This window comes from Urocitellus parryii, chromosome 1, assembly GCF_045843805.1.
Source record: "Urocitellus parryii isolate mUroPar1 chromosome 1, mUroPar1.hap1, whole genome shotgun sequence".
NCBI lineage: Eukaryota > Metazoa > Chordata > Mammalia > Rodentia > Sciuridae > Urocitellus > Urocitellus parryii.
In genome coordinates this window covers 204,148,032-204,174,743 of record NC_135531.1, presented here as the reverse complement: position 1 = coordinate 204,174,743, position 26,712 = coordinate 204,148,032, and the positions used below count along the sequence as shown (strand labels likewise).

The following is a 26,712-nucleotide window of genomic DNA, read 5'->3' as shown; positions in this document are numbered from 1 at the left end:
ACATCAAACTATGAAGCAAACTAGAAGGGCACAGCATTCAGAGCTTTGTGCCTTTTTTGGCCAATTAAACTCTGCCAGAACAAGCTTCTGCACCAGTAGCCATGCTCCTATGGGTAGACTTGTTGATTTAGATACTCATGCTTCCAGAAGAGCATATCAAGCAAACATTGATTGAACCAAATATATTTGCATCTGGTGCAAAAAGCACCAGGTGTTGTAGGATAGACAAAAAAAAGTTCTGGGTAGGACTACCTTGCAAGCTTTGGAAAACACCTCAAACTCTGCCCCTCTTCTTTCTTGGACCCCATGGCAGACACCATTCATCAATCACCACACAGTTGCCCACAGAGCCCAAAAGTAGCTCCAGTCCAGGCTTACAATTCTCAACTCCTTGCCTCATGAAGCCACTGTCCGTCCACATGTTGAATTGCTGGGATGAAAGGTCTAAGCAGGCAACCAGAGAATGAAATATGGTACTAAAACAGCGGCATCCAAGAGTTATTTTTACTTAAGTTCTTTTGGCAAGACATTTGAGTTTAAAACATCTAAGGACACAATACATAATGCACCTTGTGTTGCAGACAAAAGGTCCAAAGGTCCCAGTGATAATTCACATAAGCAATGTGAAATACTCTTTCTGGAGTACACAGAGTGACAAAACATTCTTGTTCTCCCCCAATAAAAATTGGCAGCATCCTTATTTGAAAAACAAGATGAGAAATATCAGGGACCATGTACAAGGTACTGTAAAAAGATGTTCCTGGCACAGTGAGGCTGTCTTTCCCTTGGCCCCTACAGGGGACATTCAGGGGGAGAAGCAGGGATCAGAAATACAATCACACCAGACAGACAGAATCTGAAACGTAAGTCGCACTTATGCTGGTGGTTCTATCACAAAAGGAGCTTCCCAGTCAGTGTCTAGAAAGGAGGCATTCAAAGAAGAGGAAGGAGAGGGTTTCTGTCATGTCCTGAGCCCAGTCCTATTAGATCCCAACCCTGCACTCCAGAAAGCACATGTGCTTCGGGAAGAGGTCTCCCCCATGCACAGCTCACTCTCCAGAGAGCGAAGTCAAAAATGGTGTTTGAAAAGCAAACTTAACATTTGCTGCAAGTTTTCTGGCCCCGACCAAGGACACTGACCTTTTCAGAAAAGGCTGTAACTGCAAACATGTCTCACATAGGCCATCTTCCAGATTCCTTAAGAGACAGCAAACATTGCTTCCTCTAAAATGTCAAAGAGATCAAGGTCTTGCAGGGGGAGGAGTTAGGAAGGCGCAGGCGCACGCACTGCAAGCGGAGCACCATGGGGAGAACCGCCGCTAGGGTGCGCTCTACATGGGGGGTGGCACTTTTGCCTAGTCGGCCACCAGAGCACTGCTGAGAGGAAGCTGCTTAAAATCATATAACGGGGTAAATAGCCTCTCGTAAAGAATAATTAAGACCACTTCATGTCTCGGTTTTAAACCTCTTTAGTTCTGTTTCAATGTGTGGCTTTTTTTTTTTCTATTTTCTTGAATGAGAAATAGAGCTACATGGTTCAAAATCAAAAGGCAAGTATAAAAGTGAGAACGCTCCCCACATCTCTGCACTGTTTCCACACCTGCCAACTCAGTGCTGCTACTGGTTCCTCCTATCTTCCCTGAGTTCTCCTGCATATAGAAGCAGTCAAAAAAAATCCTTAATTTTTCCAATTTATGCCATATAAGGGAGCATGTGACATATACTGCCTCTGTCTTGCTTTTTTCACTTTATGTATCTTGAAGGTCTTTGCACGTATAAGTGGATTCCTCATCTGTGAACTACCAACCTCAGATCAAAAATACAGTTTGTTTTTTTAATTGTGTTTGTATTACAATAGTTTAGATCTTAAACACCCCTAAAAGTCCATGTGTTAAAGGCTTGGACCCCAGCTAGGTGATATTAGAAGGTGGTAGAAATATTAAGAGGTGGGACCTAGTGGAAGGTTTTAGGTCATTAAGTGCCTGCCCTCCAAGGGGATAGTGGGATGTCAGCTCTTCTCTCTTTTGCTTCTTGACATGAGATGAATGGGCTTCCTCCACATTCGCTTCCACCTTGCCACAGACCCAAAGGCAACTGGGCCAACAGACTGTGAACTGAAACTGCTAAAACTGTGAGCCAAAATAAACCTTTTATCTTTTTAAGATGATTATCTCAGTTATTTTGTTATAATAATGGAAAACTAACACATGTACAGACTTTTTTGTCATTACTGCTTAAACAATACAGTGTACAGCTATTTACACAGCATTTGCATTGTGTTAAGTATTACAGATAATCTAGAGATAATTTAAAGTATACAGGAGGGGCCCAGCATAGTAGTGCATGCCTGTAATCCCAGAAGCTCAGGAAGCTTAGGAAGAGGATCACAAGTTCAAAGTCTGTCTCAGCAACTTAGCGAGGCCCTTAGCAACTTAGCAAGATCCTATCTCAAGATGAAAAATAAGAAAGGCTGGAGATGTGGCTCAGGGTTTAAGCACCCCAGGTTAAATCCATGGTACAAAAATAAATAAAAGTGTATGGGAGAGGCTAAGGGTGTTGCTTAGTGATAAAGCACATACCCAGCATGTACATTAAACTTTATGTTTAATCCCCAGAACTAATACTAATAATAACAACAATAATAATAAAGTATATGGGAGAATTATGTAGGTTATATGCAAATGCTAAATCATTTTTTATAAGGAACTGAAGCATCCGCAGATTTTGGTACCTGAGTGGGTAGTCCTGGAACAAATCCCTCAAAGATTCTGAAGGAAGACTATGTTGATACAATGAGAGCTTTCTAATTATTGTTTTTTTAAATTTACATACAATGCAAAGATCTGAATTATTTCATCAGATGATTTTGACTATAATATACCCTTGGATAACAACCACACAATACAAAGCATTCCTTGCTAGTCAGTCCGTCTTGGCTGATTTCTGTCACCATAGGCCAATGTGGGGTTTTTTTGCTTTTAATAATGATACAAAGATATCCTGTTCCTGCAGTGAATGTTCCTGGGATATTTCACCCTTGCATGAAGAATCCTCCTTGCCTAGCCCCACCTGCCCTCTTTCACACCAGTGTCCTCTTTGTAGTCACGCCTTTACTTGACCTTCAACATGGAGCCATGATAACCTTTGAAATGATCTTTCTCCCCCAGTCTGAAAGCTTGAGCTCCATTTCTTGGTCTCCAGTGCACCTCTAGTATCTACTGAGAAAGCACCAATTAAATATTTGTCAAATCCTTTCCCAAAGACACTTTGTAAATAAAAGTAAAAAAGTGTCGATTGATTACCTGACCCCTGTTGCTATGGAAATGACCAAATGCAAACTTCATTTCACAATGAACTGTCACAAAGGAGACAGGACGCTTATAAAGAGGCAAAGGAAGGTAGCTGAGACGGCAAAGAGCCATTCTCAAGGTTCCCTCTTGGACAGGGAAGGGAAGGAGCATGTCAGTTGTCTGCTTCTACTGATAAAAGGAGAAGATGAGGAACATTTTAAAGAGTCAGTTTCCAAGGTTCTGGGGGGTGGGGCGAAATATATATATATCAGAGGCTTTTCTTGGGTTGAGCATGAAACTGTCACAAATAAGGCATTCCCTGCATGAGCAGATTGCTAGCCTGTAAGCTCTAAATAAAAATGGTGAGGCAAAGCAGGTTACTGAACAAAGAGTATCCACAGTGATTTGGGTTTGAGTATGAGAGGAGATAAATTATCAAGAAAATCATCTGCTCCAAGGTCTGAAAAGTAGAAGGCCCTGGCAAAATAGAGACATCTTTGGGGAATACTAAAAATAAGCTGCATAGAAGGTAAATGGAGAAAGAAAGAAAAAAAAATCACAAAATCAGCAGAATAGCTTTCCAAGGAACAAAACAGGTACCTGAAGAGCAGAAAAAAAATGGTTCGATAAAGCTGAGCGAGCAGCCTGATTCTGGGGCAGCTGCAAACCTTAATTGTCTCTGCACTGGTGTGAGCCAAGTTGGAAGGAGTGCAGGGGGACTATTACCCCACTGGTTTCCCAGGAGATCTGAAGTCATTCTCCTGCCTCCATGGTCCAGGAACCTCCTGTGTTCAGCTGTCAAAGCAGGAGCTGTACCTGAGGGTCACGGGGAGCAGAGAAGATCTGACCACAAGGAATTCTAGAGGAAGAAATTCCCATTATTTGGGTGAGACACTCTGCTGAACCTGCTTTTGAGGAGTCTATAGGTAAGCAGGCTGTATTAATTATCCAGTTTTTTCCTTATGCCAAACACATGCACATCTAGGATAGTCTCATTCAAGAGAAAAAATAAATCCTTTCATAATTTGCTTTATTTCACTTGGTTCCCTTTTTTTTTTTTTTTTTGCTTACCCAAAAGCCAAAACTATCAAGGGAATTTAACAGTAAAACAGCAAATAGTTTTAGAACCTATATAAAATCTAAAGGAAACAGCAAGAGACACTTTACATGTTTTGTCATTGAAGCTTTTTTTTAAAAATATTTTTTCAGTTGTCAAGGTACTTTTATTTTATTTATATGTGGTGCTGAGAATCAAACCCAGTGCCTCGCACATGCTAGGCAAGTGCTCTGCCACTGCACTGAGCCACAACCCCAGCCCTCACTGAAGCTTTTTTTTTTTAATTAAAAGGTCTTCTCTATCAAAAAAAAATATATATAATCAATAATTATTAATTCTGAAAAGATAGTATTTAACTAATATTTTATATTTCAAGTACTTAATACAATTCTTTTATTTTATAAGCAGGAATTGTATACATAATGACCCCCACAGCCACATAAAAAGTTGTTAATGCAAAAATGGGCCCTTCAATATAATACTTTTTCTCTCATATTCATTTCTAGTAAATATACATGTGTTTGCTTTGTAAAAAAAATTAAATAATACAAAGTGGTGGGGTGACATATTTGTTTCCTATTGCTGCTGCAACAATCTACCACAAGTGTAAGTTATTATAACAACACAAACTTATTATCTTTAGTTATGGGGATCTAAAGTCTGACCTGGGTCCTGCTGGACTAATACCAAGGTGTCAGCAGAACGTCTTTCCTTCCTGGAGGCTCTAGGTGAGAGGACATTTCTTGCCTCTGACAGTTTCCAGAGGCTGCCTGCAACCCTTGGCTCATGTCCCCTTTCATCTTAAAAGCAATAATGGCCTGTCAAGTCTTCCTCATGGTGCCATTTATCTGGTTCTAACTCTTCTGCCTCCCATGTTCCCATTGCACTGGTCCCATGTGAACAATCCAAGATAATTTCTTTATTTGAAGGTCAACTAATTTACAACTTTAGTTCCGTGCACCAACTTCATTCCTGCCAGTCCTGTAACGTAACATACGCAGGTTCTAGGATTAAGAAAAGGACATATGTGGGCACCATTATTCTGCCTACCACAGAGGGGATGGGAACTGTGTCACACAAAATGTTCAGTTCAGGGCCCTGTGACTTTGTGCATCTGATAAATGGTTGGGTGGGAACATTCAAGGTGGGCCAGTCCATTTGACTCTAGGAAGACTGGTAAACTTTTATTTTTTTCAGACTGAGAAGATCTGCTCAATCTCAGACTTTCCATCCACTATCCAGATGCCTGCAAGATTCCATTCCTAGGCCAACTGAGCTAGACACCTGATGGGAAAGGCAAGGAGAGAGGTAGAGTTGCACTCAGCATCTACATGCACAAGGTGCTACAGTCCATGTCTGATGGGGGGACACATTGTGTACCCATCCTACTGACTCAAACCCCAGACATTCCCCACCAGCTTAGGTCACCTCTCCCTGGAGCACACAGAGGTCTGATGACTAAGTGATTACTTGTGATTACTTTGCTAGTGTCTTTAATCTCCCCTCCCCCACACCCCACTCCCATTTTCCTGAATAACAAGATGAACAATTGGTCATCCCTAAAAAAAAAAAAAAAAAAATGCATTGGTTGATCTAAAACAATTTTGAGCCTCAGGCGCTCTGGATCAGTATTAATTTATTATATATATTACACATAAATGTATTTGAAATGTAAGCTTTGGCTGGAATTAGCCCACACTCTTATGAAATGAAAATAATAGCTATAGGGTTATAATAGTGATTCAGTCACTCTACAGCCTTATTATTAGGAAAACACCAGGAAAAAGACTCCCAAGGAAAGAAGTCTCTTATTTCTTTTCTTTTCAAGGCAATTTAAGTAAATTATAGACATTTTCCTTTCAGAGCTAAGAACTATCAATAGAATTTTAAGTGTGTTTCATTTATTCTAATGTCTTCAATTTAGAACTTCTTGGACCCTTCTTTCTTTATGGTTCCAGCTTTCAGTTCAAATTAAAATGATTTTATGAGACTTCTAAGTTCCAAATCAAGAGAAGGGTGTTTTGTGTGTGGCTTCTACATTTTGGTACAAAAGAAAATCATTTCAAAGCAATCATTTTCTGTACTTAATGAATCTCTAATTCCTTTCCTTTTGGCTCTATCAACTGAATAGCTAAATAGGAGGTAAAAGGATTTTGGATGTTCAATACAAAACAATTTTCATTCTTTGGAAAATAAAATCACTTTGCAAAATCTGCCCTAACCCTAAAGGTATTTCACGCTCATTAAACCCTGCATACTGTTCACTCACTTGTCAGTGATATTGCCTCTGTTATGTGTGTGTGTTTCCCATGTGTCTGGTATTTTTCTCTCTCCTACTAGACAGTGAGTTATTTGAGGGTAAATAAGTTAGTCAGCTTTCTGTTACTATAACAAATACCTAAGAAAATCAGTTTAAAAGACAAAAGTGTTATTTTGGCTCATGGTTCTGGAAGTTTCAGCCCATGATTAATTGGCCATGTTGCTTTTGGACCCGTGGCGAGGCAGCAAATCATGGTAGCAACATGTGGCAAACCTCATGGTCAGAAAGCAAAAGAGAGAAAGGAAGAGACCACACTCTTCTTCAAGAGCACATTTGCAATGACCTAAAACTTCCCACTAAGACTAAAGTCCTAAAGATTCCACCATTTCCCAATAACACCAAGCTGGGGACCAACTCTTTCTTTAGCACATGGACCTATGGGGGGTCTTTCAGATCCAGACTATATCAGTGAGACAAATGAACTGTGCTCCCCAACGAATGCCTGCATTTGCAATGAATTAACTTCTCAGAAACAATATGTAGGCAGCAACTTTAGTCCTCAAGTAGGACAAATGAGAGATGAAAAGGTAATGAGACTAAAAACAGTCTTAAGAGTGAGAATGTAGGTGCTGCAAGAAATACTCTTTCAGTCATTCATTCATTCCATCATGTGCCCACTGTGAATCACATGCTGAGGATATGAAAAAGATTTAATCAGCCCAGTACAATGGCACACACCTATAATTCCAGGGCTTTGTTTTGGGGAGGTTTTTGTTGTTGTTGTTGTTTATTTGTTTGTCTTTGTGGTGCTTGGGATTGAACCCAGGTCCTTGTGCATGTGAGGCAAGTACTTACCAACTGAGCTATATACCCAGCCCTATAATCCCAGAGATTTGGGATGCTGAGGCAGGAGGATCACAAGTTCCAGGCCACCCTAAGCAACTTAGTGAGAGTCTGTCTCAAAATAAAAAAAATAAAAAGGTGTGGGGATGTAGCTTAGTGGTAAAGCACTCCTGAGTTCAATCCCCAGTGAAAGAAAGGAAGGAAAGGGAACGGAGGGAGGGAAAGAACAGAATCCAACACTTACCCGAGAGGAGCTCACACACTAAGTGGAATAATTCCAAGAAGGGAGGGACCAAAGACAAAAGGAAATACTTCACCCAGAGTTTCTAGGTAAGAATGAATTTCAAGAGGCACACATTGATGGAAAGAGGGAACCTTATCAATAAAGGCTTAAATGAGTGAGTTTGGGATACAGTGTATGATTAGGTTTGAGAAAGGCAGAAGCCTCCAAAGAAATAGTATAATCAAGGCAATCAAGGCAAAAGGCAGATGGGAACTGGGCTGGAATGCAGGGGAGAAAATCATCGCTGAATCACAAAAGTCGACTTGAGAGCTCATTTGAGTGAGTAAAGAAGGGTCATTTAAAATTTTTGTGCAAATAATTACCATGATCTGAACACTGCTTTAGAAAAAAGATTTTAGCTACAGTGTTACAAAAAGAGTGGGAATGAAGCAGGGAAATGTTTTCCAAGACTATTGCAACTCAAGCAAAAATCAATCAAGGTCTTCAAGACCCATGTGTGGATTAAAAACAAAACCAAAAAAAAAACTAGGTAGATGGTACTTTCTTACCTCTGCAGTGTACATCTAATGCAACCTACTGCAAATATTTTAAGAACAAAAACAACCCAAAGGACTTAAAATCCACACACTACAGTGGTGCAGCCACATCAATGTTTATAGCAGCTCGATTCACAATAGCTAAACTATTCAACAAACCTAAATGCCCTTCAACAGATGAATGGATAAACTCAATGGAGTATATATACACAATGGTATACTACCCAGCCTTAAATAATGAAATTATGGAAATGCAGATAAATTGATGGAGCTGGAGAATATTATGCTAAACGAAATAAGACAATCCCAAAAAACCAAAGGCCAAATGTTTTCTCTGATATTCGGATGCTAATCCATAATGGGGGTGAAGCTAGGGAAGAATGAAGGAACTCTAGATTGAGCAGAGGGGAATGAGGGAGGGGAAGGGGTGTGGGGGTGGAAAGGATGGTGGAATGAGACTGACATTATTACTCTATGTACACGTATGATTGCAAGAATAGTGTGACTCTGCATCATGTACAGCCAGAGGAATGAGAAGTTGTGCTCCATTTGTTTACAACGAGTTGAAATTCATTCTGCTGTCATGAGTAACTAATTGGAACAAAAATTTTTAAAGTAACAATTATTATCTTTATATATATATATATTTAGTTGTAGTTGGATATAATGCTTTCATTTTATTTATTTTTATGTGATGCTGAGGATCGAACCCAGGGCCTCATGCGTGCTAGGCGAGTGCTGAGCCACAACCCCAGTCCCTGGAACAAATTTTTTTAAAACAGTAAAGAACAAAAACAAGACAAGAATTCCTACTATGCCTGTTTTTATCTTACATTGTCCTAGATATCACATCCAATGTAGCAAGATAAGAAAAGAGAAATTAAAAGGGTGCATTCTAGATATCTTTTTAAATCTACTGATAATTTTTTTGGAAGACAGCTTAGCAATGTGCTTGAACACAAACAGATGGCCTTAGAAATTCACAAGCAAAAATAAATTTTTCTGATTTTAAGGCTCAGAAGAACCCACAGCAAACAAATTTTTACAAGAAATGTATCATAATCCTTTCTTTGAGGACAGGTCCATGTACACCCAAACATTCAGAAGCTGCCAAAGAGGTGCCCTAGCAAATGCACCAAATGCTGAGGAATGACACTGTGTTCTAGAGAAGAGCCTGAACAGCCTTTCAGATGGAAATCACAGAGAAACCAATTCTGACTTCATATCTAATTTGAGATCAATGCAATGACAAACAACAGAGAAGGGAGGAAAATGTGTAGCCCAGATTGACAACTACCTTCTCCTATAGTAGTTCCCAAACTCATCAGAGGTTGCTAATGGGAAACAATAGAGTTAAAAATGTTTATTTTATTTACTGCAGGATTGCTGGTTCATAGGAGAGGTTTCCAAGAGAGAGAATGTGGGCAACACTTCCCACATGTGATTGGCAATCACATCAAATTCTTTTATCAAGTAATATCTCAAAGAACTCTGATTTACAAAATACTGTGAACCTGACATTCTCAACTCAGTAGGAAGCAAAATTTGGGTGCAATATAGCAAACAGTTAAAAGCAAAGATGCTGGAGCCACACCGCCTGGGTTTCAATCCAATCCACAACTTCTTCCTGTGTGAATTTGGGCAACTTACATAACTTCTCCATGTCCCATTTTCCTCCTCTTCAGAATAAGAAGGAGAGAATAACGATGGCACTTAGCTCACAGGATTAAACTGAACACTGAAATAAATGGAGGAATATATGCAAAGCACTTAAGTGAATGTAGTCAGTACTCTGTTAGAATTACAATATTTTGCAAGCAAGCAGGAAAGACTAGAACCTCACTGAACTAAGAAAATTACTCTTCATGAAATGATCCATGTAAGTCTAAGTCTGTGACAAGAGCAATAGTACATGCATCATCTGCAGTTCTGCTACTAAAAATGCTATGTTTTTTTTAAAGGTATTATTTTTTAGTTGTAGTTGGACACAATACCTTTATTTCATTTATTTATTTTTATGTGGTGCTGAGGATAGAACCCAGGGTCTCGCACATGCAAGTAGATTGCTCTACCACTGAGCCACAACCCCAGCCCTAGAGATGCTATGTTAACTGGTATTTATACGGAATGCATTGATACCTCGAGTTGTGTTTGGGACAGAATAGGAGGGAGGGAAAAAGCAATCTTTAATCTTAAAAAAGATTGAAGAATTTCTTCTAAATACAGTCCTCCTAAGTATCCAGGCTGAAAAGCATTTTCTCTCTAACTTTCAACACTTTCCAGACTAAGTCAGATCTTTTGGAAGAAAATTTAGCTCTAAAGAAATTCTGCCAGCATTAAGCCATCTTAGGGAAGTATATTTTTTACCATCTCTTCCCTCAAAATGATAGAAATGACCAAGAAACATGAAATACTATTGTATACTGTGGAGCCACATTCCAAATTGGACTGTTCTTAGCTGTGATGCAAAACCCTCCCCAGAACAGCCTACACCATCAGAAAAGAAAAAAAGAAAAAAGCTAAATATGATTCTTTGCTCTGTCAATTCCTTAAAATCTGGTGATCTATATATGCAAACCAGTAGCAAGAACAACTTCATGCCCCAACTTTGGGGGTTAAATGAGATACACTAATCCTTTTGGATGCTAAATCAAGCACCCATAACAATTGAAAATCATTCTGGATGGATGAGAACTATATGCTACCTGCGGCAGAATTGTGAAAAGCAAATGTCAGTGGTATCTACCTTCATGGGAATCTGCAAAGTGTTTTTGGAAGCCAAAGGAGATGCATCAGTGAAGGAGAAATGTCTCATGGGAGTGTTTCTGAGTCAGCTATAGAGTAACAAGTCACCTAAATCCAATTTAGGTTCCAATAGCCCACTTTCAAGATAGGCCTGCCTAACCATCTTACACACACATTTCAGGAAAGTGGCTCCCATGTTCCTAGTTTGCAAATACAGTGTTCATATTGAGCACCTTTTCTCTCCTATAAAATTTCTTACTCCAGGCTTCCTTTCTCTTTATGTCCTTCTCGTTGTGTTCCATGAGTTGTATACAGTGAGTAGGTCTTAATTAATCAATTTTTTAAAGCTATGATTTAACCAAAGTTATAAGTATAATTTTCACAAACCAATTCATTTCAAAAAAAAAAAAATAACACTTGATGTAGTTAAGGCACCAAAAAGATCCCCGTGTTTGAGTGACTAAACCTATGCAATAGAGAGCAGCATTTTGTATTCAAAGGAAATTCTGTAAGAAAGGAAATGTGTCATATCTTCTGCAATAAGACAAGACAACCACCCCAGAAGGGGCACACAACACTCCTTTCTCTCTTTTTGCCTCTAGACTGGATTTCACCTTCATATGGCCTTTTGGAAGATGCTCTCTACCTGACTAAGTTTCTCCTGCCCCAGATTTGTCAGGAACCACAGGGAATGATGAGGATAGGTGGGCTGTTCCAGAACTAAAACATGCAAGTCCCTGGATACACGCAGCTGTCACAGTAGACAGACAGATGCAAGTGGTGGGAACATGGGGTTAAGGGAGAAATTCTATAAAATGGGCCCACTGTGCTGACCCCCACATGCTTCCTTTTCCAAGAAGCAATTTATCTGTACCTCTGCCTGACTTAATTGGACATGCTATGTCACATTCCTCAGCAAACTACCTGTTATCTGCAGGAGAAATGCAGGCCAGAAATAATGTCAACAAAAGTAACCCAAGTTACCCTGAAAGGGAAGACTTTCGTAACCCATTTCACAGACCAAATCCTGGGAGTCAGGGAGATAAGGATAATTCCTCCTAACCATAAAATCTCTAAGAATTTATGGTTAAGAACCCAAATGGAACTGGTCAGCATGGACCAAAGTGACCTAGAGTTGTCATGGCAGTGGGGACTTGAAAGTCTGATGTCATTGCTGTCAGTCAAAAGTCAAGAAGTGGACCTGGCTAGGACTCACTCATCAATAAAACTGGAGTGCAGGAAAGGCATGCTGCTGTCCCTCTCCTGAGAGGGTTCATTCTCTCCCTTGAGAATGTCCCCTTGTCCCCTGTCCCAGCCCTTCTAATAAATTCATTGCCTATTACTCTGAGTGACATATCAGAAATCTTTCTGACTTGATCACAAGAATAGGAGGTTGAAGGTAGGGGGAAAGAGGGATTCTTGCTGCCTCAGTTTCCTGGAAGGCCTCAGCCCTGTAACAAAAGCAAGAAGTCATGCTTTCAGTGTGGAGTTACCACCTCCTAGAAGAAAGACATTCCTACCATTAACAGTCCAGCACAGCCCCAGGCTATCTAACAAAATGCATTCCAATGGGTGCTGCTGTTAGGATACAGGCCTAACAAAAGTCATTCAATGCAGTTGCAGAAATAACTGTATCTGTGAACAAGTGAGAAGAGCCCAGGTTAGTCCCAAGTGAAAATCACCATTTGCAATCAACTCCTCTGCCAGCTGGATGTGGGATTGGGGGCCTCCCTGCACCCAAGTCCTTTCTTCCTCTATAAAACTCAGAAGAGTCCTATCCCTTCAGCCTGACCTTGGGAGTATCCACTGGCAGCAATGTTCTAAATTAAATATTTAGTAAATACTTATACAATTCACTTCAAATCCAGATGAATCAAAGGATAGCCAGGAAAAAAAAAATCCCTATGGTAACTGAATCTTAGACCACTACTCTACAAACCACCTTTTCAAATGACTCATCTCCCCTTTACTTCAAAAAATGGGTTCCCAGCCAAACGGGGCATCCATACATCCCTCCCTGGAGAATGTAGGAATTAGTACACCCTTTATGGAAAGCAGTAGGATAATATTTAATAGGATCACATTAAAATGTTCACATTAAAATGTTCACAGCATTGGGCCCCGTAAATCTGCTTCTGGATAATTTATCCTCTAGAAATAACTCAACAAAAGAAAACAGCTCTGTGCATGTAGACTGGTCACTCATCTACATCACCCAGTAAAGGGGAGGTGGAGATACAAATGACCACCAGGAAGCCTCGTTAGCAAACTGTTCTCTGTTCACCCAGTAGACATATAAGGAGTCATTGTGAGTAGAACTATGAAGATATTACATAACATGCAAAACTGTCCATGCAGTAAATGGGGGGGGGGAGAAAGAGGCAGAACTGTATATGACGCACATTTTAAAAAACGTTAAGTACCAACCTAGAGAGGAAGGAAACATAAGGAGGAGAAAAAAAAAGGATGGAGGGCGGTGAGATCAGGTTCGCTTTGGTGCTGCTGTGCTTTCATGTTATCATAGCTGGTTTTGCCATTTACAAAGGAGGAAAAAAATCAATTCTGCGCCAACGGACAACAGGGATGTGAATAAGGGCGGGGAGGAGAGCTTTTTCAGCACCGACTCAAACGTCTCCAAAGAGCGGTGTGGCCTTCACCTGCGAGACGATCTCTTCCACGCAGAGATACCAGGACAAAGAGGCACCTGCGAGCGACCAAGGCCGTTTCCTTGGTTTCCCACTGGCAGATCCGACCGACCCCCTCCCTCCACCGGGCCTCCTAATGGGCACTTTCTGTCCCGCAGGGCGGAGGGACCTCATTAGAAAGCGCTGGGACTAAAGGGAAATGCATTCCCAGCACAAGAGGCTTCGTCATCCCTAGCATTAGCGACAGAATGGTGACAGAAGGTAAGTGGCAGATTTGCAATCACTGAGGCGCTTCTTGCCTGGAAATTGAAAACAGCCCTCCCGGGGAGGCGACACCGAGGAGCTGCCGCGGCACCCGGAGGGGCGACACCCGCGGCCTGGAAGCCCCGCGCACGCCGGCTGATGGCGAGACCGAGGCACCTTTTGGTGTTCTCCAGGTCACCCACGTCACCCACTGCAAACACAGCGCAACCCCGCGGTCCCAAATGGCTTGCCCTTAATTAGAGGGCGCCGGACCGTGCGGTTCCTCCCTGGTGAGCTCGGCGGTAACCGCGGGTACCTGCTGGAGGTGACAGGAGAGGAAAGGGCCAGCTGGGCTGCGGCACACGTCCCTTCTCAACAGTCCTCAAATCTGAAACATGTAAAGCAGCTCTGTAGAACTGCAAAGTATCTAAAGCAAATTTTACCTTTGTAAAGTGGATTCCTACCCCAACTTCAAGGTTAGGAACCAAATGGTCCTGCCTAACGCCTCCCAGAAGAGAATCAAGTTGTTCCCTTTCTGTAACTCCAATAAGGCTTTGCTTCCACTCCACTTTAAAGGATTTTTGCTAATTATTATTACTATTCCTTCATATTGATGGCAGGGATCTTTCGTGCCTTAAGCACCCTAGCAAATCCACAGGGCTTAGAACTAAGCTTGTTAACAGTAGGCCTCCATTATACAGAAGTGGAATTCAAATTAACAAATGCAAAATCAGAACAAGGCATCTATACTTTAGAACAGTGCTATCCAAGAGAAATATAATGCTGCCATAAACACAAGCCACACATTACAATTTTTTCTACTAGTCATATTTTTTAAAAAACAGCAAAGAAGAGGTAAAAATCATCTTATGAATGTTACTTAATTCAAAACATCCCAAATATTATCATTTCAATACATATAAATAGGAAGAGTATGAGTATGAGTATTTGACAGTCTTTTTGTTTGAGTCAAGTCTTCAAAATCTGGTGTACGTTTTATATCGACCAAACATCCCAATTTGGACTACACGCATTGCATGTACTCAGTAGGCAAATGTGACTGGTGGCCATCAGATTGGACAACTAGAGGAAGCTCCAAAACCTAGACAGTGCATAAAATACCCCTTTCAAAAAGAAAACCATTGTTTGTAGTAATAATGAGCTCATTTAAGGTAAAGTTTTCCATTAATCCATATTATCCCTTTAACTTCTTTTTATAGAACTAAGGAAGGAAGTATCAAATAAATGTATGTTTTCCCTTTGTAAACTCTTCTGGCTAAATGTTTAGATCACAAAATGCTATTTAAAATAGATCCTCAGCCAGGGATGGTGGCTCATGTCTATAATCCCAGCAGCTCAGGAGGCTGAGACAGGAGTATCACAAGTTCAAAGATTGCCTCAGCAACTTAGCAAGGCCCTCAGCAATTTAGTGAAACCCTGAGTCTCAAAATTAAAAAAATAAAAAGGGATGGAGATGTGACTCAGTGGTTAAGCCCCTCTGAGTTCAAACTCTGGTCCCAAAAAATAAAAAGAAATAAAATAAAATAGATCCTCAAGCCAGTCTTTACCAGGAACCACACTTACTAAGGGAAATTTAACAGCATGGTAAGCAAATGTTGTTACTCAGGGAAATAGTGCTTTGGGTGTTTTTTTCCATACTTGTTTGAACACATAATTAGTAGGTTGTATTGTTCTCTTAAATAGTTTTTACCAAAGGGCTCAACATTTCCTTTCTAAAGTCTACATTTCACATACGTTACATAAACAAACTATTAGTACTTAGAAGGATTTCATAGTATCATGATGGAGCTGGGACCTAAGAATACCTCAGCCTCCTCTAACAGTCAGCTGATTCCTCTGCCCTTCCTGCTAGGAAGGTAAGTTTGCTCTGCACAGGAATAATGGCACACAAGGTATCCAAGTATCATCCAGGTAAGGCCCCTGCATCCATCATCTCAATACAGAGCCTGACCAAAGACCCACATAAGGAGGCTCAGGTGCTCTTTCTATTTTCTGCACCTGGGCATCCCACCATCCTGCAGCCCAACCTGTCCTGAACTTGAGCTCAGCTCAGATGAGCCTGAATCTATGGACCCAGTCTAATTGATCCACCGGCTGCATGCAGAGAGGAGGCAGGAAATAACCCCTGGAGACCAGCCCATAAAGCCAGACTCTGGGGAGGTCAGCTGACCACAGAGGCCAGCCACAGAATGCTTGGACATTTCATTCTGGATCCTGCCCATCAGGAACCAGGACCAAGGGAGGTTTCAACAATGACCAATCAGAGTGGCTTTTGTCCCTCTCTCTGGGCAGGAGATAGATTTGAAAGGGAAACTGAAGTCCCTTCCCCCATAACTATCCAAAGTTTCTAATGTCAAATGGAGCTGTTATTTACCCAGGTTCCCAGGTGAAAATCAATAATCTCTAAGGAATAGGGTGCCACTCAGGTCGTTTTTGAGAAAAAGTATGATACAATCTCCTCAGAGAATTGAGCAGACTGTTCTGCGTTGCCACAGGAGGCAAAAGGAAAAGCTGGAAATAGAAAAGATCACTCATGAGAGAGACTGGGGAAGAGTCCCTGAGATTTGTCAATCCAGAGCCATGTAATGCTTCCAAAATAATATTATTTATCTGTAGCTGTCAAGACCACACCCTACAAAGTGTTAAAACATAAATTATTGGGATTTGTTTATTTGTACTTTTTCCTTCAACCCTACCTCCTTTTGAAGGTTGTTTTTGGTTTTTGTTTTTTGTTTTTAAAGAGGAAAGGAGTAAGAAATATGAAAAAAAATTAAAAACTTTTTTCCCTAAAGTATTCTATTGCACTGAATTCGGTTCTTCCTTCCGTGTTTCCCCTTCATCCCTGAAGATGTATTTTCCAATATTCAATTCACATCAAGATAGGCCTTTGCTGCCTGAAAAGGCCATACAAAAATCACCTAGGCACACCTAAAATAATTGCTCCAGATTCTTTCAGATTGGTAGCTGCTACCTCAGGGTGCATCCTGAGGTTTGAAGACAAATGAAATACATCTGCCTGTTTCCCTAAACATTTGCACAAGCTGACTAAGGCCAAGGGAAACAGCAGCAGGGAAGAGCCATAAGGCATGAAGCTCTCAATAGCCTTCCAGGTGACTCTGCAACACTGACGTGGGTTGATTAAAAGGATAACTGGGACATGATGCTATTGGGGAGATGGTTGGGGAATCCTGATTAGCCCTGATGGCTCTGTGAGTGTTCCCACTGCCACAGCCACTACACAAAGGAGTCCATCAAGAGAAAGCCGCCTCCTGTTGTTTCAAGGTTAATGTGCATGAGCATTTCCTTCTCCTCACTGGAAATCGATAGTACCTGGCATTCAGGTTTGAACAAACCCACTGCAAGAGGAAATTTGTGAGGCAATGGAGACTTGTCAGTAAGGAATTATTGTTAATATTTTAGTTATGATAATGTTTGTGGTTATGTTTTAAAATAGAGTCCTGACGTTTTAGAAATACATATTGAAGTGTTCTGGAACAAATGTTGTGATATGTGAGATTTTTGCCTTGAAGAACTCTAATGAGTTTGGGGTAAAGAAAGGAGAATAGGAAAAGTTAGGCTGCCCATTTGCTGATCATAGCTAAGACTGGTTGATAGGTACATGGGGTACACTTTGTTATTCTTTCCACTTTGTGGTACATTTCAAATTTTATATTACTTCTAAAGAGTACCTAGAAACCTAGGAGAGGGGAAAACAGCAGCTCTCTCTCTCTGAGAGGGTATTTTATCCCTCAGTTCCTCACTGCCCAGATGATTTAATGTCAGCACTGAGAAGAAAGGGTGCATCCACACTATTTTTCTTTAAAACTACAGTCTTGGCCTCTATTTCTGTCAGCCTCAAGAGAGAAATTTAGCTTTTGATCACCTCCAAGAAACAGCATCCTTTGGGATATTGAAACTGACAAGAGACAGCTTACAAAATCCTATGGTTTACATTAAAAGTCTGAAGGCATCGCCGTGTTCTGGATCTAGGGGTTAACAGTGCATGACGAAGCACACGCTCTTGGTAAGAATTTAATTTAGCACAGCAGTGGATGCCTTATGAGACAAACTGGCAGTGATTCCACAGAGTGAGCAGAGAAGTGCGACTATAAAACAGAGGACAATTCCCCATCTCTAAGTTGCTCCCTCTCAAAACTGGGGATGCCTTAAAATCGTCTATAACCATTTACCCAGCAATTCTAGAAATGTATTCTAAGAAAAAAACTGGGAAATGTACAAACAGGAGTGGTGCACTTATGTTAATCACAGGAAAAAAAATACAGAAAAAACAAATACTCTCAGTGGGAAACAGTTAACTAACGTCTTGATTGGACAATAATGAAATTATAAGAAATCTTTAAAAATGTCTGAAATTTATGAATTTTAGAACTTATAAAATCATATATGTTTTAAAACAAAATGTGTGTGGTAAGAATAGCAAAGAGATGTTAATTATAATAAAATGTTAGCAGTGGTATTTTCTGGTTGGTGATATCACATGTTTTTATTTTCTTCTTCATGGTTTTCTACCTAGTCTAAATTCCTTTATTTCTCCCCCAATGAGTTTGCAATATATTAGGACACACACCCCCACCCCACCCAAGAAAAAGCTTTTTTTTATGTGTGTGTATTTGGGGGGGGGGGTGTTGGGGATTGAACCCAGGGCTTTGGGCATGCAAGGCAAACACTCTACCAACTGAGCTATCCCCAACCCATAAAAGCTATTGTCTAAAGACAATAACAACAAAACCATAAAGACCCTTAAAGTAGGAAAGACCAGTTGCCAGAGCAGACAGAGGTCAAGGTGGAGAACCAAGCAAATAACCTCAGGCTAGGCAGCCAGAGGGGCAGCACTCTCACTTCTTTCCAAGGACATCTTGTGCTGAGCAACTATTCCCTTCCAGGCACTCACTGTTCCAGGCCTCGGAGAAGGAATAAATGGGACACAATTTCTTGCCCTCAAGGGGTTTTCAGCCTAAATGAAGAAAAGGACACATTTATCCAAATAAAGGAAATGCATTACTCGGGGGGAGTACAGGGGAAAAGATGACCACTCACTGGCAGGAGGTGGGGTGGAAAGGACTACTGGTCAGGAAAAGACTCAGAGGAGGTGCTGAGGGAGGAGATGGATGAGCAAAGGATGCCTGACATGCAGGGGGACTTTGAAGACCATCACCCCAGGCACAGGAGCCTGGTATGAGCAGCTGGGGGAAGGGGGCAGGCAATGAACATCCTAATCTTTGGGGGGGGGGGCAGAAGCACAGATAAGAAGACATGGGGTAAGGCTAGGGTGGCCTGGAGTACCAAAGGCCTAGAAGACCCCACAGAAGCATCTGGGGGTACCAGGAAAATGAGGGAGGGTCTGGACCATCCCAAGATGAGTCAATCTGACAATATGCAGAGAACTAGCCATAGGTGGGTCTTACATTTTCTGAAGGCTTCCTGTGGACCAGCCACTATGCTCAATACTCTGTGCAGTTAGCTGTTTAAACATCGCAATACCCTAGAGGGAGACTGCTGTTATCCCAATTTTACAGATGCAGAAACTGAAACTTAGTGTGGTTTAAGAATTTTCCCTCGTTCATAGAGCTAAGAAACAGCAGAGCTAAGAGTTCATGATGGACTATCTAATTCATCCCAGGTTTGGTGCTGGAGAGATGCTAAGATGGACTCTATTTTCTCCCTGGCTCTCTGTGATTTTTACAAATTCACAACTCAATTCCTCTTAAAGGGAAGTTGGATGATATACATCAAGGATAGAGCTATCTCTGCCAAAAATTAAAATAAAATAAGACTTTATGAAAAAGCCTGGGAGAAATAAGGTGAAACTGGATCAGCTAAGGGGCTTTGTTTTCCCCCCAATTCAACAGAAACCATTAGGGAGTAGGTCGTTTTGTTTTTGCTTTTTTAATAAGAAGACCCAGGTGAGAAATTTAAGAACCAAAGGGAAACCACAGGTGGGAAGGGATCCAATTTTAAATAGGAGAGAAGAACTGAGAATGTAAAACATTATCATTAAGTTGGGGAGATGTGGGAGATACACCCAGGTGGAGGCAGAGGGAAATCTCCAGTGATACCCACGTTATTTAAGAAAATGAAAAAATCAGCATCTATGAAGGCTTGATGCCAGGGAGCAAAAATAAGAACCGTAAAACAAGATTAATTTACTAAGCAACTATACAACTATAGTAAAATAGACAAAAACATTTTTTTTAAAAAAAGCTATGGCCCAAGAAGCTTCTCTCTTATGTGAGGAACACACACAATTTTATACATGAGCATTGCAAATAAAAAGAACAGCTAATGGAGTCTAAAACTAAACGTAACTAAATGAGCTTTGCCTTCAATGTGGCAAATAAAATTAAAAGAGTGGCTTATTCCAAGCTGGAGAACAGGGTGAATAAAGCCTAAGAAATATTCAGAATGCAAGAAGGATTTCCAGAGGACAGAGAAGGGTTGTAATTTGGGGAGCAAAGCTAATTCTGGAAATGAGGATAATTTATAATGAATTATTATAACAGGAAACATGGGAAATAATTAACCCTTATTGAGCATCTTCTCTGTGTCAGACACGGCTTGACCACTTCATTTATTTCATCCTGATGACCCTGGGAGATAGGTAATTGTCTCTACTATAAATATGACAAAAATCAAGGCCCAGAAAAACACTCTTGGAAAAAAGCCCCACAGCAAGCTAATGGACCCATACTCAAGACTTTTCCACCTACTTCTATTTTCCCCTTCATTAATATAGCACTGACTGTGTGCTCATTGTGAATACTGCATGGTCACCAGTGATGTGAGCCTGATTATAGCAACTCTATTGTGTTCACTCATTCCAGGATTTGAGGGAATACCCATAGGAAACCACGAATGCATTTACAGGGTATAGAAACATCTTTGAATTTAGGGCACAGAGGAATGAAGGACTGATATATCTTGACACTACTAAATTAGAATGTACGTCAAAGTGACTGACTGACTAAACTATTTAAAACTTTGGCTTAAGATGTTATCGCTTTTAGATGAGAAGGCAAAATGGTACCACCACTTTGGAAAACAGATTGGCAATATCTTATAGAATTAAACATATAGTTACCATATGATCCAGCAATCTCACTTCTGGGCATTTACCCAAGAGGAACAAAATTTTATGCTCACACAAAATCTATACACAAAGGTTTATAGCAGTGTTACTCATAATCACTCCACAATGGAAACAACTCAAATGTCCCTCCACAGGGGAATGGACAAATAAACTGTGGTATGTCTGTATAGTAGAAAACTACTATGTAAAAATAAATAAGTAAACAAGTAACACACAAGTAAATCTCAAAGAATCATTAAGCAAAAGAACCCAGACTCAGAAAAGATACTTCTCAATATATGATTCCATTATATGACAATCTGGAAAAGGCAAAATTATACAGAAAAGAACACATTTGAGGGCTTTGGGGGGGTGCGGGGGGGGAGTCAATAGAACTGTTTTGTATCTCAATTATGATGGTGTATAGTAAGCCCCAAAGACATCCACACTCTCTAGGCTCCAGAATTTATGTGTATGTTAATGGTACATGGTAAAAGGGACTTTGCACATGGAAATACAGAAGCAATTAAGGTTGCTCATCACTGACCTTAAGACTAACTCAGATTATTGGGGGGAAGGGGCTCAATGTAATCACATGGGATCTCAAAAATGGAAGAGAGAGGCAGAAAAGTCAGTGATAGGAGAGGTTCAGAGAATGAGGACTCAATCCACAGTTGCTGGTTTTAAAGACGGAGGAAGGGGGGTCAGGCAGCTAGGACAATGTTGTGGCTTCTGGATGCTAAGAACAGCTTTTAGCTAATATTCAGCAGGAAAAGGGATATCAGACCTACAAGGAAGTGAATTCTGCCACCAACCTGAATGAGCAATACCTAAATTCTCCCTAGACCCTCCAGAAAAGAACACAACCCTGCCAGCACTTGGATTTTGACCTTTTGAGATGCAAAGAAGAGAAGCCAGCTGCCCTACTGATCTATAGAGACTATGAGATAATAAATTTTGTTACTTTAAGCCCCTAAATGTGTGGTCATTTGTTAGAGCAACAATAAAGCACTTCTACAGGAGAGCTGCCAAACCCTGGGTATATATCAAAATCATACAGCTGTACTCTAAAAAAATGATATTACTATACACATTTTAAAATTTAATGTTCTCACTTTGAAAGACCTGTAATTACCTGTATTTGTGGACCAAAAGAAAAGTTCTAGGATGTAGCCATATGTCTTTACTTTTTTAGTCCTTAATCTCCAAAATGCTAATCAGACCTGATTTGGTCTCTGTCCCAGGTCCTCCCTTCCCTGTCCATCCTCTGCTGAGAACTAATCTAAGCTTCCTGTGACCAAGGTCACTGTCCTTACCACTGTCCAGTTCAGGGTTGGGTCTAATATTTTGTTGTAGCTCTCAAACAGGTCAGAGCTTAGATTGTCTCAGGAGGAAGCACTAGACATTAGCAAGACTTGGAGTCTCAGGACTGCAAACAAGAGAAAAACCCAACAAGAAAAAACTGAAATGAGAAAGACTACTTCAAATAACTACTGGGAACTCATCAAGTCAGAGATCTTCCATCAACACAGTCACTTCAAAACCACTAGGCAGAGCCTGAAGTAATGGATGACTCGCCAGGACTTTTAGCAGCTAATAGAGGACTACCCTGAGGAATGCTATAACCCTAATACTTTTCTCTGAAGAGTTGATATGTTACAGAAAGGAGCTCCTTCCCTAATGGCTAGCCCACCCCACCCTCCACTTCTAGCTCACTGTCAATGCCATTAACTCTCCTAATTTTTAATAAAGCTGAATGCAGTTTATTCCCAATTTTCTTAGAACATTTTTAGTATAATGTTATTTTATCAGATCTACTCAGAAGAATGGCATTTCTCTTTAAAACTGTTATAACTACTTCCCACAGCCTACAATCAATCAAAAGTTCCATAAAGTAAGTATGTCAAAGGGAAGATTTCCAGAATCAACAAAGAGATCAATAAATATTTAAGTGCCTTCCACGAACAAGGTCCTGAGAAGTACAAAGAAGCACAACATGAGTAATCCTTATCTCTACACATGGCTTACAATGGTCCCAGATCTGCGATCAAAACAAATAATAATCAATAATCGAAGGGGAAAAACTGTGAGATGATATACAAAATAAATACTTCAGGGTTTAAAAGTGGGTGAGATTAAAGGTCAGGGAATAAAAGCTTTTGCATAGGAATGGTGGAGTTGATTCCTCCAAGAAAGGCCATTTTCTTAAAAGAGAAGTCTAGAATCTCTACCTACAAAATTTCTCCCTCGGCATACACTTCCATAACAATTGAACAGGACTTTAAAGAAAAAAGCAAACTTAGGGGGAAAAAAAAGTAAACTTAGTTTCAAAAATAAGGAATTTCTGTGGTTCTGAATTCAGACTAATAGCTAACTCCACCAAAATTCATTCTTAACGGGACTCTCTACTCAGTGAAAAGGGGTACATACCTGGATTTCTGAGAACCCTCCTGGTTCTAACTAAACCAACTTAGTGTCTATCTACCTGGAGTATAAAACAGAATACAAGCTTCCAGAACTGTCTTTAGATCCATGTTATTAATTAGGAACAGGAAAGTTTCTAGCATGAGCCAATCCAAGTCTCAACACACTATAGCATCTGGCAATCTTTTGTTCTATACTCTATCTCACAAAAAAAAAAAAAGCATACAGTAACATTTATAGCAGCACTATCCAGACTAGCCCCAAAGTGAAAACTATCCAATTATCTATAAATAATTAATGGATAAATAAATAGATATATTTGTATCATGGAATACTACAGAATAAGGATAAATTTTGTTGAGAATAATGCTGATCACAATGAACATAAAAGAGATATAGAATTATATGTATATAGAATTTTATGTATATAAAATAAAAAAAATAAAACTAATCATAAGTCAGAATAGTGGTTACCCTAAGTCAAGGGAAATTAAGGACTGGAAGGAATAATAGACATTAGGGTGCTGAAATGTCTGTTTCTTGGTCTGTAAAGTGGTTATAGGGAGCATTTACTTTGTAAAAAGTCATCAAGCTGTACACTTAGTGATAACATTTTTCTATATGAATGCTTTATTTCTGGGACTGGGATGTAGCTTAATGGTAGAACACCTGCCTAAGCACAAAGGCCTGGGTTCCATCCCCACCACAATCACCCCAAAAATGAAGGCTTTATTTCAACAAAAAGTTTTCCTTCAAAAAGAAAAGTGTCCACTTTATTAAAGTATTATACTAGGATGATCAATACTTGCTTTCCAAATGAAGAGCAACATGTGTATTTGCATCAACAATTTTTGTTTATATTTCTCATTTATGTGGGAGTCTAATTTAGTCAATAGCATGCATATTTATATGGGAAAAAATATATACTCAATGTCATAGTATTAAAGAAAGAACTCTAAAATTAACCATTTCTGCACACACAGATCAAAGACAATGCACTTTGTGGAATGGAGAAGTAAGGCGGAATGGGAAAAAGGGAGGGGAAGAAGCAGCAGTAGGGAAGATGGTGAGAACTTTAAAGCCTCTGATGGGAAGGTGACAGGGTCACCAGAGCATGCATATTTTGTTTTTAAAAAAAAATGTTACAAGGCAAGGGGCAGGAACTAGATGTCCCCAGCAACTCCCACTCTATGTGAAATAGAGGATCAGACTGGGCACACTCTCATTGAAAGCTCTAACCATATCACTAACCCATATATGCCATTAACTAGAATTTCCTTCTGTCAATAACTGTAGCAGATACATTTTTTCTACAAGTTAACACTAAGCAGAGAGAAAACCCCTTCTCCTTCCCTCATAGGTCAAGTCTCAAAATGAATGTTCATCCACAACGCATTTGGAGGTCAGGATTTCCAGATAGGTTGAAAATGAAGAGAGAAGGGGTATTCAAGAGGAACTGTGCTCTTAGACTAGGTATAAGTTAAAAGCTCGATGCCAAAGCCTTGCCAAGGGACCTCTATTGCAGAGAGCGCCCATTTACCCATTTACCGTTACAAGCCAGCACCTGCTAGTCCCAGGGCCTTTAGCAGGACTGCAGCAGACAACCTTGCCAAAGATTCTGGGTAGAGCCTGGACTGGTAAAAGTAGGCCTCTGGAGACTGAGAAAGGCCGGGATTCTTCCTAAGATACCCTCAGAAAATTGTCACCTGTCAATCACTTGACCTAAATACACTAGTCACTTGGGGGGATAAGGGGGGAGGGGGTTAGTTGGAGCATGCTCAGTGATCAGGATGACATCACTTAATCAATGCTAGGGACGGGAAGGCTGCATCAGCAGCCTGGAGCGGGCTGCCAGGAACGTGTCAGCAGGGACCTAGTGTCTCGCATTAACTCGGTCCCTCCCCACACGGCTTCCATACAAAGGGGGCACCGTCAGCCACTCACTCTAGGGACAGAGAACCGGGAACGGGAGAAGAGGCTAGGCAGATTTATTTCGTTTGACATATTCCTTTAAGAACTAAAAATCACTGGTATTCCTCACTACCACCAGCAGCCCGAGCTGCAAAGAGGGAGCGGAGTTGGGGGAGGGGAAATAAGGGAGACAAGGTGATCAAGACAGAAGGGGCTCCAGCAACACACAGTAACAACTTCTTTAGCACAGAGGGGCTATTTGATTGCTCTCTGGACTCCCTCTTCGCACCGACTCCTCTCCACCCAGCGCAACCCACATCAGAGAGTGTGTGGACACCAGGTGTGTGTGCGGGGGAGGGGGAGGGATCATCCCTGCAGGGAAGGCACACATACAGGGCAGCCTGGAGTGACAGGAAGCAGAAGGAGGCACACCAGGCCTTCCGAGGACATCAAGACCACCAGTGTGCCCCTCCACCCTCCACCTTCAACTCGCGGAGCAAGGTGAAACATCCCGGGCAGCCACGACTACAAGACTGCGGAAGCTCCAAGTCAGCCAAGGCTAGGATTTTTCCTTTTTCTTTCTTTTTTTCTTTCTTTTCTTTTATGCTAAGGTGGTGCAAAGAAACAAAATGTTCGCTAAATCGAACTGATGCCTGGAAGCATTTGTGGGTTGCAGAGCTTATACTTTTAAGGGGGAGCCTGGGCACTGGGCTAGAGGGCAATCCGAACACGTTACCCACGCGGAGGCGAGTGTGGGGAACAATAGGCCCACCCGGGCCCCCACCCCGTGAACAATGGCGGATCCGAGCCCTTCCTCGCCCCCCACCCCCACCCCCGCCACCCAGGGCCCGCCTCGCTGTCCCCAGTATCCCCTCCACCAGCCAGAGAAGGAACCATTGGGTGGGGCAAGAGGGGTCTCCCGTCGTGTCCACCCAGGAGGGAAGCCCCGCAGGAATGTCAGAAGGGGCGGCCCGAATTCTCCGCTCCGTTAGGGCGTCTGGGCGCCGGGCTGCGGCGGGAAGAAGGGGAGGCCAGACGCCCGGACCACTTACCCCGATCACCACGGTCTCGTCGCCTTTGAATTTGGGGATGAATTTGTCCCCCCGGAGGATCTCCGCCTCGTTGAGGGGCCGGAACCGGCACATCACTTTGATGCTGCATTCGGCTGGATCCGCCATCTCGGCCGGCCGCAGGGAGGGGGCGCGGGGATGGGTGGGGGGTCGGGGCTGGGCACCACCAGCGAGGAGGCCACGAACCGCACCGCCCGCAGCTAGGCCGCCTCCTGCAGCCTCCCACGACTCTTCTCAGCAGGTCATCGCGAACTCGGCCAGCTGGGCAGCTCGGGTCGCTCGGAGACCGGGAAGGTGGGCACCCTATCAGCTTCTCGTCCCGCTGGCTGCAGACCT

At 41.4% G+C, this 26,712-nt stretch overlaps 1 protein-coding gene across 1 annotated transcript in view; it reads right to left on the bottom strand.

The window, feature by feature from the left end:
- The window catches only part of Kif5c (kinesin family member 5C), a 136,468-nt gene extending 109,984 nt beyond the window's left edge, over window positions 1-26,484 (bottom strand). Inside the window, exon 1 of the mRNA XM_026389134.2 lies at window positions 26,359-26,484. Coding sequence (XP_026244919.1) covers window positions 26,359-26,484 — 126 coding nt within the window. The remainder of the gene's footprint in view (window positions 1-26,358) is intronic.
- Between the last annotated feature and the right edge of the window lie 228 nt (window positions 26,485-26,712).